Source organism: Oncorhynchus mykiss, chromosome 6 (assembly GCF_057628025.1).
Source record: "Oncorhynchus mykiss isolate SJ-2025 chromosome 6, ASM5762802v1, whole genome shotgun sequence".
Lineage (NCBI taxonomy): Eukaryota > Metazoa > Chordata > Actinopteri > Salmoniformes > Salmonidae > Oncorhynchus > Oncorhynchus mykiss.
The window spans coordinates 16,403,214-16,417,018 of record NC_143027.1 but is presented as its reverse complement, the minus strand read 5'-3'; the positions used below and the strand labels follow the sequence as shown (position 1 = coordinate 16,417,018).

The 13,805-nt window shown below is 41.9% G+C and overlaps 1 protein-coding gene across 1 annotated transcript; it reads left to right on the top strand.

The window, feature by feature from the left end:
• Nucleotides 1-545: 545 nt before the first annotated feature.
• On the top strand, nt 546-3,246 carry LOC149982776 (uncharacterized). Its single transcript, XM_090237062.1, has 3 exons — nt 546-719; nt 1,430-1,570; nt 2,595-3,246. The coding sequence occupies exons 1-3, from the start codon at nt 644-646 to the stop codon at nt 2,783-2,785; spliced, it is 408 nt and encodes a 135-aa protein (XP_090093188.1). The 5' UTR covers nt 546-643; the 3' UTR covers nt 2,786-3,246.
• Nucleotides 3,247-13,805: the final 10,559 nt, after the last annotated feature.

Here is a 13,805-nt window from a genome sequence, read left to right as displayed (position 1 = left end):
ATATTTTTGTTTCATCAGACCAGAGGACATTTCTCCAAAAAGTAGGATCTTTGTCTCCATGTGCAGTTGCAAACCATAGTCTGGCTTTTTTATGGCGGTTTTATGGTGGTCAACTTAGTGTATGTAAACTTCTGACCCACTGGAATTGATATAAGTGAAATACTCTGTCTGTAAACAATTGTTGGAACATTTCCTTGTGTCATGCACAAAGTAGATGTCCTAACTGACTTGCCAAAACTATAGTTTGTTTAACAAAAAATGTGTGGAGTGGTTGAAAAACGAGATTTAATGTCTCCAAACTAAGTGTATGTAAACTTCTGACTTCAACTGTATACCTGTACATTGGAACTTTTACTCACCAAAGCATTACTTTATCATGTGACTATGAATGAAAATGTGGATGTGAATGCTAGTTCCTTAGCCACTCCAATTAGATCTACCATTACACACCACCCAGTGCAATGCTGGGGGGGGGGGGGGGGGGGGGGGTCTGAGAGAAGTGGTTTATGTCTTAAGTTTCCAGAGAGACTTACTAGAGGGACTTACTCTCCAGGGTATTACGGGTGAGCAGCGGCCTTTTCTCTCTCTTGCTCTCTCACCACTCAGCTCACAGTTCTGTCTAACCATTGACAGGACAGCACCCATGACTCAACTAACCGGGCTAGTGCATGGATTTGGACTGTACTGTTTGTTAACACTGCCTCTAATATTTTCACATGGTAAGTGTGTACTGGAAGGTGTGTAGAACGTTTAGAGTGTGTGTGTGTGTGTGTGTGTGTGTGTGTGTGTGTGTGTGTGTGTGTGTGTGTGTGTGTGTGTGTGTGTGTGTGTGTGTGTGTGTGTGTGTGTGAGCAAAAGAGAGAGAGAGAGAGATACAGAAACACAGATAGAAAGACAGACAGAACACTAGCATGTGTCTGTGAGCAACATTGAGAACATAAGACAGGCTGCGTTGATCTTAGTATTGATGTTACAATTTCTTTAAAAGTATGCTCTATGACTGAAAATGAAAAGTCATATTTTATATGTAAATAATGTTATATATAACAATACCACTTTTTTTTTATTGTGAATACAGTATTTACACAGAGCTACATCCTATTTCTAATTTCAACAGTTTTTCTGTTGCTTACCTTTCTCACTGCCATCCTCAGGCTTGTTGAGTTAAAAAACATTCCTCTTAACCTTATTTCTTTCTATAATTTATAATGTTTTATCCCAGCCTTAATGTTAATGGTGAGAAGAAGTGGGAAGCCCAGTCCAGTTTGGAGTCATAAAACATTCAACACAGGAGTGAGGCAACATGAAGTCCATGAATTGGAATATTCTCACAAGGGGATTGATAGTGTTATCCTTGCTGAACTCAGGATCATTTTCTTGCAGCATGTTATTACAATGTTGTGCTAATGTTCCTTATGTGTTGTGGAAGGCGAGGCGCTGCAGTGCTATGGCTGTAACATCCTCCAGGGCCAGAAGTATGTGGACGTGGGCTGCTCCAGCCCAGAGGTCATCACTTGCTCCCACTCCCACAAAGGCTTCAAGCACCGCTTCTGCATTAGGACAGAGAGCAGTGAGTACACTCCTCCTCACCCTCTCCCCCTTGACCTCTCCCTCACTTATATGGTCTACCCCACGGCCATTCACTATCACGTGTTCATTTAGAATACCCCCTACATACATAGAGTTCCAGACCTGGGTTAAAATAGTAGAATAATTACATTCTATAGCTCTCCTCTGTCATGAAATCTTAGTTTTTTAACGTTTTTATTTCACCTTTATTTAACCAGGTAGGCCAGTCGAGAGCAAGTTCTCATTTACAACTGCGACCTGGCCAAGATAGAGCAAAGCAGTGCGACACAAACAACACAGAGTTACACATGGGATAAACAAACGTAGTCAATAACACAATAGAAACGTCTATATACAGTGTGTGCAAATGTTGTAAGATTAGGGAGGTAAGGCAATAAATAGGCCATAGTGGCAAAATAATTACAATCTGGGTCAAGGAATCTTAATCTGGGTAAAGGAATCTTAATCTGAATCAAGCTGTCTTAATCAGTGTCAAAGAATCTTAATCTGGGTCAAGGAATCTTAATCTGGGTCAAGGAATCTTAATCTGGGTCAAGGAATCTTATTCTGGGTCAAGAAATCTTAATCTGGGTCAATGACAATAACATAGACCATGATAACAAGATTGCAGTGACACAGAAATCCCCCATCTGATTGAGATTTTTCTAGGGAGACCTGGGGTCATGGATAAGTAAGGGGCTGTGATATGATAAATCCTGTACTGTGTTAAGCAGGAAGCATTGCTGGAGAGATTAGAGGGGATTGCTCCCTGAGTCCCAGGTCTAATCCTGCACAGTAACTCTCTCATCCCTGTCCTGGCAGCTGCTCTCTCATAATATGTTTATAGCATCCCTCCAGTCTCCTTCTACCTATCCAATATCTCTCCTCCTCAGTGCCCAGTCCTCAGTTCAGTGTGTCCCCTGCTTGTCTCAAATACCTGTCTTTTTCAGTTACAGAATCTCTCACTGTCTGTACAACTGTATTATGTGTATGTGTGTGCATGTGCATGCGTGTTATCACTGCAGGTGCCCTGGGCATCATGCTGACCAGTGGTTGTGCCACGTCTCGACACTGCCAACAACAGGAGCTACCTGGGGTGCTGATCCATTGCTGTGGCTCAGACCTCTGCAACAACACCCCCGACTGGAGCAGAACGACATTACACTGGCTGTGCTCGGTTGCTACACTGCTGCTCATACTCTGGCTGCAATTGTGAGAGATAGTCGCTGAGCAGAATCACACTGACTAGGGCCCACTTCTGCCCTACTGGTCAATCCTGTGGCTGTGCCCTAGATCAGTGGTTTCCAACCAGGGGAACTAAGACTCCTGGGGGTACTTGGCTATCCACAGGGTGTACTTGAGAAGACTCATTAGACAGTAGGCCTACTGGTAAAATGTACTTCAGAGGTACTCCAGAGCAGAGCAACATTTGGTTGGTGGTACGGTAACCAAAAAAGGTTGGAAACCATTGTCCTAGAGAAAAGCCATTGGAGGAGAATGATCAATGAGAGGCAGGCACCTGCACAGAAAAATAGTGGATGACGATAGAATGTTTAACGATCGGCAAGCCTGTGAATATTGTTATTTCCCTTACAAGGCTAAAATGAGATTATGAAGGTAGCTAGCCAATTAAGTGTTTTTGTGGTGAATAGGTGTCAGTAATGATGTGGATCATATGTTGGGGGGGAGGGGTCATGGGGTAGGGGTGGGGTGGGGTAGACAGAATGGAATGGAGATTGGGAGATGTCTGATGTTGTTAATTTTTATTGTTTAAGATGTTGGCCTGTTTGGTCAGCCAGTAAGCCAGGTATGCTGTGTCTCCACTGCTCTGTGTCTCCACTAGAGGGCAGCATCTTCTAATTGTTTGACATACACTACATGACCAAAAGTATGTGGACACCTGCTTGTCCAAAATTATTTTTATTTTTTACCTTTATTTAACCAGGCAAGTCAGTTAAGAACAAATTCTTATTTTCAATGACGGCCTAGGAACAGTGGGTTAACTGCCTGTTCAGGGGTAGAACGACAGATTTGTACCTTGTCAGCTCGGGGATTTGAACTTGCAACCGGTTACTAGCCCAACGCTCTAACCACTAGGCTACACTGCCGCCCCAATAGGCGGCAGTGTAGCATTACTATGGAGTTTGTCCCCCCTTTGCTGCTATAACAGCCTCCAATCTCTGGGAAGGCTTTCCACAAGATGTTGTAACATTGCTGCAGGGAATTTCTTCCATTCAGCCACAAGAGCATTAGTGAGGTAAAGCCCTGATGTTGGGCGATTAGGCCTGGCTCGCAGTCGGCATTCTAATTAATCTCTAAGGTGTTTGATGTGGTTGAGGTCAGGGCTTTGTGCAGGCTAGTCAAGTTCTTTCACACCGATCTTCACAAACCATTTCTGTATGGACCTCGCTTTGTGGACAGGGGGATAGTCATGTTGAAACAGGAAACAGGAAATGGCCTTCCACAAACTGTTGCCACAAAGTTGCAGGCACAGAATCGTCTAGAATGTCATTGTATGCTGTAGCGTTAAGAGCCCCAGACCATTATTCCTCCTCCATCAAACTTTACAGTTGGCACTATGCATTCAGGCAGGTAGAGTTCTCCTGGCATCTACCAAACCCAGATTTGTCCGTCGGACTGCCAGATGGTGAAGAGTTATTCATCATTCCAGAGAACGCGTTTCCACTGCTCCAGAGCCCAATGGCGGCAAGCTTTACACCACACCACTCTGATCGTATGCTTGTGTGCGGCTGCTCGGCTATGGAAACCCATTTCACGAAGCTCCCGAAAAACAGTGGGACAGCTTTAAATTCTGAAAAGTATTTTGAAAGCCTGAGCTGTACAGTATGTATTAAACATAGTATCAGTTCCTGATATTCCGTAGCAGATGGGATGCAACAGTGAAATTAGGAGGATGCATTGTTGAAATTATGGGTTAATGCATTGTTTAAAACAAATTGACAACTTAGGTTAACAAGAAGACAACCTCTTGAGTTCCTTGATACGGATTTGATGTTAAAAAGTAAAATTTTCCTCTTCAGAAAGGTCTTCTAAATGCATACAAATGTCTAAAATGAGCTTGTCTTTGGCTTTTCTCTCTTTTGTTTTAGTTTTTTCTTTTGTCTGGCAAATCAGGTTTCAATGGGAAAAACCGAGAGAGAGAGAGGTGAGTGAGAGAGAGACGTGGGGGGAGGAGAAAAGGGGAGAGAGGTGGGAGAGCCTCTTCTACACAGTATAGGAAAAAGCTTTGCACTCTCATCCATTTCCTCACACGCTGCCTGTCTCATCTTGAATCCATCCATTCTTTCCTGATGCCATCAAAACCATAGGCCAAAAAAAACCGGAGGAATCAGAGGACTTAACATGCCTTCATTAATAAGGAAAAGTGAAAAATATTTTAAAATAATATCCCAACTGAAGTTCTCTTCTGGCTGACTGTCAGACATGCATGTTCTACATACTGCACATACTAACCTAATGAGTGGAGTCGTGGCTGGCGGAGTGCAGCTCAATTATGAATGATGCCACATGTCACTCTGAGTCAGCTTGTGTGTGGAGTCCCGTTCCTACGTGATTTCCGCATTAATGATGGTCAGGCAGGTCTGCGAGAGGGTGAAGAGATGCAACCCTATTCCCTATACCAGGGTCCCCAATTTCATTGAGCCGTGGGCAGATTTTTCCTTGAGCGCAAGAATAGTATATAATATTAGAATATATAAGAATAGTATATAAGAATAGTATAGAATAGTATTTGACAAAAACATAATTATTTCAAACCTTGATTCAATTTGGATGTGATCACATAGGCCTATGCCTCTCTATTAATGCATGGGAATGACTGGGAACAGATTTCTTGAATTAAAATAACTTTGAGCTGATTTATTGATGATTTTGGAGTCTTTTATGTCCAACAACGAAATGTTGTAATTTTTTTCTCAGAAAGCTGGGTATCAAATCAAATGGAATTTGGCCCACCGGCCGCATATTAGGGAACCATGCCCTATAGAAGGCACTACCTTTGGGCCCTGGTTAGAAGTAGTGCACTATACTGCATAAGGAACAATGTGCCATTTCAGACACAGCCAGGCAGGGTGTTCATTCATGGTTTATTTGAGTTACATGAGAGGCATGAAAGAACCGTGTGAGAAGAAGGGAGGTAGTGGCGAGCACAGAGCCAAACCTGTTGGCAGCAGGCAGGCAGGCAGGCCCCAGAGCATTCTGGGAGCCCGAGCAGCCATATTATAAATCACAGCAAGATGTGGAAAAGGTATCAATGTGGAGGGTCATAAAAATGATGCAGGTGTGTTATTGTGAACTTCACGTCTCTATTTCCCAGGGATCTGTAACAGGTTTTATGTTGGGGCAGCAGTTCAAGCCCAGGCACTATGTGATTACAGTAATGCCCAAGCCCTAATTGTTTTTCTTCCTTTTATTGGAGCCCTATTCCAAGACTGTGGCACCACTCAAATAACGTACAGCTTGATACTGTATCAAGGTTAGGTTGTGTGGGCTGGGAAAGAGTGGACATGAGGTGAGGGGATTATCGTGAGCCTCTTTTACAGGTTTTACCGTAATGCTGTGTAGGACTTGGTAAATGCACTGGATCAACCTCACTGTTGGTAAAGCGTGGGTAGTGCCATTACAGTGTAGTTCAATACTACAGCAATGACAGTCTATCATATGGATGAAAGGTACATTGTATTGTCCTGTGAAGATACAATGAGAACTCTGTGTAATTGTTTTACATTAACCCATATTTACTATAGTTGCAAGTTGTAGGATATTCAAGTCTACCCGATTTTTAGGCTAAATGACAACAAAGGGCTGAATATGAAAAAGCTGATTATGGCAAACTGCACCTTGACAAACACACTGTACTTTCCCCTACTTTGGTCTGTCACGACACACACAAAACAAATGAACTAATCTAGACAAGATCGAATTGACTAGTCAGAAATAACAGTAGAGAGAAAAGGAGGTAGGGATTGGATGGAGCGATTACTGTACCAATCAGGCTATCTAGATGTTGATGTAGATTACAGGAGTGTCTGGTTTCACACTGTTGGGAGGGAGAGGCCTTTCATGTAGCCGGGCTGGGCCTGAGATAATCAAAGCCCCAGGCTTCAGACACATGAGTCAAACAGGCAGGAACCACAGGAGCTGTCACTCCTAATCAAGCTGAAGTCAAGGCTCCGCACACGCATGCACACGCGCCGACACACACGCGCACACACACACACACACACACACACACACACACACACACACACACACACACACACACACACACACACACACACAGACACACACACGCTGTTCTGAAGGCAAAACAATTCACAGCTTCAGGAGGGCAGTTTCATAATGTGTGAAACAGTGCCTGAAAAAATAAATGAGCATAGAAGCCCGGAATAATGACTTGCCCTATGGACGGAGAGGCTTGACCATCTGCAATGACGCTTAGGAACAGGCACAGCTTTTATGTCAACTTAAATAAGGGCACCAACAGGCATGGAGGCCACCACACAAATAAACAAACACAAACTTGGCCAGCATCATATGTATACCTCACCAGGGGTGCAACTTTGGTTTTTATTTATAATTGTTTATTTTTTCAATTCTAGTCGGATAAACACTCCAAAACATCCTACCCGACTGCTCGGGGGTGTCCGCATGGTCCTAAAGCACACCGTTACCTCGTTTTGTATCACATTCCAATGATAACACTGGTCGGACAAAAATGCAATTTCAGAATGTGGTGGGGGGGTGACATGTCCCCCTGTCCCTAGTGAAAGTTGCGCCCCTGTACCTCACCACCACTTCTTGTGGTGTGCATGCCTTCCCTTGAGCAACCAATGTACTCTGGAGGCCACTTTTGCCAGCAGCATACCACCCTGCATACCACTGCTGGCTTACTTCTGAAGCTAAGCAGGGTTGGTCAGTTCCTGGATGGGAGACCAGATGCTGCTAGAAGTGGTGTTGGAGGGCCAGTAGGAGGCACTCTTTCCTCTGGTCTAAAAAAAGATCCCAATGCCCCAGGGCATTGATTGGGGACACTGCCCTGTGTAGTTTGCCGTCTTTCGGATGGGACGTTAAACGGGTGTCCTGACTCTCTGAGGTCATTAAAGATCCCATGGCACTTATTGTAAGAGTAGGGGTGTTAACCCCGGTGTCCTGGCTAAATTCCCAATCTGGCTCTCAAACCATCATGGTCACCTAATAATCCCTAGTTTACAATTGGCTCATCAATCCCCCTCCTCTCCTCTGTAACTATTCCCCAGGTAGTTGCTGCAAATGAGAACGTGTTCTCAGTCAATTTACCTGGTAAAATAATGGATACATAAAAAATGTATTTGCCAATGTCAATAACGCATTTCTCGCTTAAAGGGAACTCATATTCTCGGATCCTACCCTTACTTAGCTACATATGACAAGGATTTTGATTTCATTCAGCAGACTAATTGGTACGTACAGTCCATTCATGAAGGATTTGTAGAACAAAGTCCACTCAGTATTGAACTGCCTGTCACTACAGTAGGGACTGGCGTCTAGATCAGTGGTGGTGACTAGATGGAGTACAGCTACGACCGGAACAAAGTCCATTCAGTATTGAACTGCCTGTCACTACAGTAGGGACTGGCGTCCTGATCAGTGGTGGTGACTAGATGGAGTACAGCTACGACTGGTAGTGAATTTTCGTAGCAGGTTAGGAGAGCATTTTAGCTAACCCTGACCATGACCCTTTTCCAAACCTAATTCTCCTAACCTGCTATGTTAATTCTCCCAACTGGAAGTAAAAAGTCACTTCTAGTCTTAGCTGTATGTCAGCAGGTTATGATCCCAGCAGGGCTGATTACCTACGTGATGTAACATATTTATTGAGATAAAAGTACTACACATGCCAATTTAAGTAATTGATTACAGACATGCCAATTCGAGTCATTGATTACGGACATGCCAATTTAAGTAATTGATTACAGACATGCCAATTCGAGTCATTGATTACAGACATGCCAATTCAAGTCATTGATTACAGACATGCCAATTCAAGTCATTGATTACAGACATGCCAATTCGAGTCATTGATTACGGACATGCCAATTTAAGTCATTGATTACAGACAGGCCAATTTAAGTCATTGATTACAGACATGCCAATTTAAGTCATTGATTACAGACATGCCAATTCAAGTCATTGATTACAGACATGCCAATTCAAATCATTGATTACAGACATGCCAATTTAAGTAATTGATTACGGACATGCCAATTCGAGTCATTGATTACGGACATGCCAATTTAAGTCATTGATTACAGACATGCCAATTCAAGTCATTGATTACAGACATGCCAATTCAAGTCATTGATTACAGACATGCCAATTTAAGTCATTGATTACAGACATGCCAATTTAAGTCATTGATTACAGACATGCCAATTCGAGTCATTGATTACAGACATGCCAATTTAAGTCATTGATTACAGACATGCCAATTCAAGTCATTGATTACAGACATGCCAATTTAAGTCATTGATTACAGACATGCCAATTTAAGTAATTGATTACAGACATGCCAATTCAAGTCATTGATTATAGACATGCCAATTTAAGTCATTGATTACAGACATGCCAATTCAAGTCATTGATTATAGACATGCCAATTCAAGTCATTGATTACAGACATGCCAATTTAAGTCATTGATTACGGACATGCTAATTCAAGTCATTGATTACAGACATGCCAATTTAAGTCATTGATTACGGACATGCTAATTTAAGTCATTGATTACGGACATGCTAATTTAAGTCATTGATTACGGACATGCCAATTTAAGTCATTGATTACGGACATGCTAATTTAAGTCATTGATTACGGACATGCTAATTCAAGTCATTGATTACAGACATGCCAATTCAAGTCATTGATTACAAACATGCCAATTAGAGTCATTGATTACAGACATGCTAATTCAAGTCATTGTTTCATGATGGTTGGCATCAGTGGACTTATTTTTCTTGATCTTCTTGTGATTATGGCAGCACCTCAACTCCTCAACTCTCGCGCTGTGTACTCCCCTCTTAAATGTAAAAACTTCAACAGTTGACAATGCTTCTCTACTTATAGCAAAATTATAGTAAAAAGATAAAAGTAACTATGTGTTTAGCATTGATAGTTAGGAAAACTTATGAAATCAGAAAGCTGCTTGTTAACCCTGCTGGTCACTTACGTTTTACGTTCCGAGCACCCTAGTTTCTGTAACTGTGCCAGAACGGATCATGTGAAAACAAATGATCAGAGTCAGCACAACCCTGCTCGGTTAAGCACTGTATTGTGGAAATTGCATTGGTGTGAATTTGCAGAATTAAACATCAGAAGCTTGAACCAAGGAAATTAAGAGTTCAAGTGTATTTGATATGGCCATGAAACTGTTGGGATCAGAGGAAAGGCAAGCATCCATCGAGTTTCAGTTTTCTGAGCATTTGATCAGCCTAGTAGCTGACCTCAGGAATGGTGGGTTTTCCTATCCCTATTTGTCTAGTGTTTTAAAGTGACTACAACTGCAAGCAATGAACCAAAAGGTGTTTTCTGTTTTCAGAATGTACCACTGCTCCACTATATTTTAGATAATTCCAACTACCGTGTGTTGAGTGAACCTACAGGTGTAAGATTTTAATTGGATTACTCTTTTGTTGCTGAGAATTTTCCTGCACAACAGGAAATGCAGATGAACCTTGTGATTAAGATCAATTCACTTAAAACCCAAATCAACACATGGTTATATTAACAGTACTGCACTTTTCATGTAGCCTACTTTTGGCCAAGCTAATAGCCTAACCACCGATCAAACAATATTATGGAATAAACATTAAAATCCTGTTGCTGTAGGATTATTTCGCTGTGACAATAGTGGTCATATGAAGATCCTACATCTGTAATCCACATCTGTTTTTTCTCTCAGGTTTATTCTAGATTGTTTGAATCTTACAGAAAAGTCAGTAAAGGAAAACAGACTGAGTGCTACTCCTGGCTGTTTCCTCTCACTGAAAAAGATCCATTCATCCAAACCACCAGGGAAACTCCAGCTGAGGCGTTGTCTATTTCCATCTCAGAATAATGCTTATTTCTATACATTCAGGAAACAGAGAACAGCAGGAATATGGTAGGTATGCAAATCCTCAGTTTAAAACAGACACATCCAAGAGAGGGGAAGAAGGAGGGATTACATTTTCAAAATGTAAATATAAAAGACTGTGTGGAAAAACAATACTTTTAAACTGATTTCAAATGCGAAATTGCAATTATGACAGTTCGCACTCCTATATTTGATTACACTCCAAAGTGCTAGAGGCGAAAGAAATGCACATCTATTTAGGCGAGGTGCTGGCTAGCGGAGTAGAACACTTAAAAGATAAAGGAGAGCCGCACACTAGGAGGTCAGATGCAAAAATATAATACCCTAATGTCCAACGTTTCAACAGACAAGCTGTTTTCATCAGGATATAATGACAAACACTGCTGGTCACTAGTTTATATAGTGTCAAAGGACACACACAGGTGTCTGTAGTCATGGCTGGGTGTGGCCTGATATCATTGGTTAATTCTCATATATTAAAATAGCATACCAAAAAAATTAATGGATAGCATGCAATCATAGATACAATTTGGCTACACAAGCCTACACAAATTTGCAATAGCAGAATCACAATAATCACAAGAATGGCTTCAGATCAAAGTCTACGTTGAGATCGAAGGGAGCAAGGGTCTTTAAGTTAAAAATCCAGTCAGCCTCTCGTTTTAACAATGAATTATCGAGGCCACCCTCTCTCCTAGGGAGGGTGACATGTCCGATGCCAATATAACATAGAGAAGAAATCGAGTAGTTTGCTTCCAAAAGGTGGGCCGCATCTAGTCGAGTTTTTGCATCAAATGGTGCTACGATGCTCTGATATTCGTACTTTTACTTTGCGCTCCAAAGTGCACCTTCTTAAGATAACCAATCTGGTACAGTAGTAGGGCAATTAGTTTGAGTTTTATCTTGACAGTATTACCTCTGCCTCTCAGAGGAATGATTACATGCATAGACGTCTACTTACATTGGGATTGCTTCGTTAACGGCTTTTGGAATACACAGGGTTGTTTGGTGTGCTGGACAGTATCAGTGAAAGCCTTCGAGTGATACTGCTGCCTTCGTTTGTCTATTCCTAAATGGAATGTTTTGGGCACTAGTCTGTGCTCAAAAAGTGAGTGTAAAAGACTAGAACAACATATTTTATCACCCAGAAAATATTATTTAATATCCCCAAAAGACAGAAACTGATCATGGACTGCATAGCTATAGGGAAGTTGCAAGTCCAGTGTTATTCAAGGCTGGTGTGACTTTGAGACTTAAAGATGCAGTCCGGGATCTTAAGCACTTACAAATTTGTAACATATTGTGCAAATTGGAATTCTTAACATATCATACGAAACAGACTACATAGTGCACAATTATTTGGAGCAAGCATTTCACTGTAAAATCTACACCAATTGTATTTGGCGCATGTGTAATAAAATGTAAATATTATTTGATTGTGCACAATTTTTGGGGACTCGTTTTGGCTCGTGAACACCAAATTCAAAACTACTGGCTGAAATTATACAAAACCTTCGGAACATCACATTAAAGCAGCTGACAGATCACTGCACCTGTACATAGCCCATCTGTAAATAGCCCATCCAACTACCTCATCCCCATACTGTTATTTATTTTGTTCCTTTGCACCCCAGTATCTCTACTTGCACACTCATCTTCTGCACATCTATCAGTGTTTAATTGCTATATTTTAATTATTTTGACCACTATGGCCTATTTATTGCCTTACCTCCCTCATCCTACCTCATTTGCACACACTGTATATAGACATTTCCTATTATATTATTGACTGTATGTTTGTTTATTCCACGTGTAATTCTGTGTTGTTGTTTGTCGTACTGCTTTGCTTTATCTTGTCCAGGTTGCAGTTGTAAATGAGAACTTGTTCTTAACTAGCCTACCTGGTTAAATAAAGTTTAAATATATTTTTTAAAAAGACTCAATTTTGCTTTGGGGCCATGATCTTTGTGCATCTGTACCTTTATCCCTTATCATTATTTACGATTCATTCATGATTATCCGTAATCATGGTAGTGTAACGGATGTGAAACGGCTAGCTAGTTAGCGGTGGTGCGCGCTAAATAGCGTTTCAATCGGTGACTTCACTTGCTCTGAGACCTTGAAGTAGTGGTTCCCCTTCCGCGGCTTTTGTGGAGCGATGGGTAACGATGCTTCGAAGGTCTAAGTTAGGTCAGACAGTTACCTGGCCAAGACCTTGTTATCTCCAGTGCTTTCGGAAATTATTCAATTTACAAACAATACCCCCATAATGACAAAGCAAGCACAGGTTTAGATTTTTTTTCTAATTTATAAAAAAAACTGAAATATCACGTTTATATACTTTGTTTAAGCATCTTTGTCAGTGTTTACAGCCTCAAGTCTTCTTGGGTATGACGCTATAAGCTTGGCATACCTGTACACCTGAGTTCTTCTCTGCAGATCCTCTCAAGCTCTGTCAGGTTGGATGGGGAGCGTCACTGCACAACTATTTTCAGGTCTCTCCAGAGGTGTTCGATCGGGTTCAAGTTCGTGCTCTGGCTGGGCCAGACATTCAGAGACTTGTCCCAAAGCCACAGCTGTGTTGTCTTGGTTATGTGCTTAGGGTCATTATCCTGTTTGAAGGTGAACCTTGGCCCCAGTCTGAGCGCTCTGGAGCAGGTTTCCATCAAGGATCTCTCTGTACTTTGCTCTATTTATCTTTCCCTCGATCCTAACTAGTCTCCCAGCCCCTGCTGCCGAAAAACATCCAAAGAGTTCAATCTTGGTTTTATCAGGCCAGAGAATCTTGTTTATCATGGTCTGAGATCCTTTAGGGGCCTTTTGGCAAACTTCAAGTGGGTTGTCATGTGTATTTTACTGAGGAGTGGCTTCCATCTGGCCAAGCTACCATAAAGGCCTGATTGGTGGAGTGCTGCATAGATGGTTGTCCTTCTGGAAGGTTCTCCCATCTCTACAGAGGAACTCTGGAGCTATCGGGTTCTTGGTCACCTCCATGACCAAAGCCCTTCTCCCCCGATTGCTCAGTTTGGCCGGGCGGCCAGCTCTAGGAAGAGTCTTGGTGGTTCCAAACTTCTTCAGTTTATGAATGATGGAGACCACTGTGTT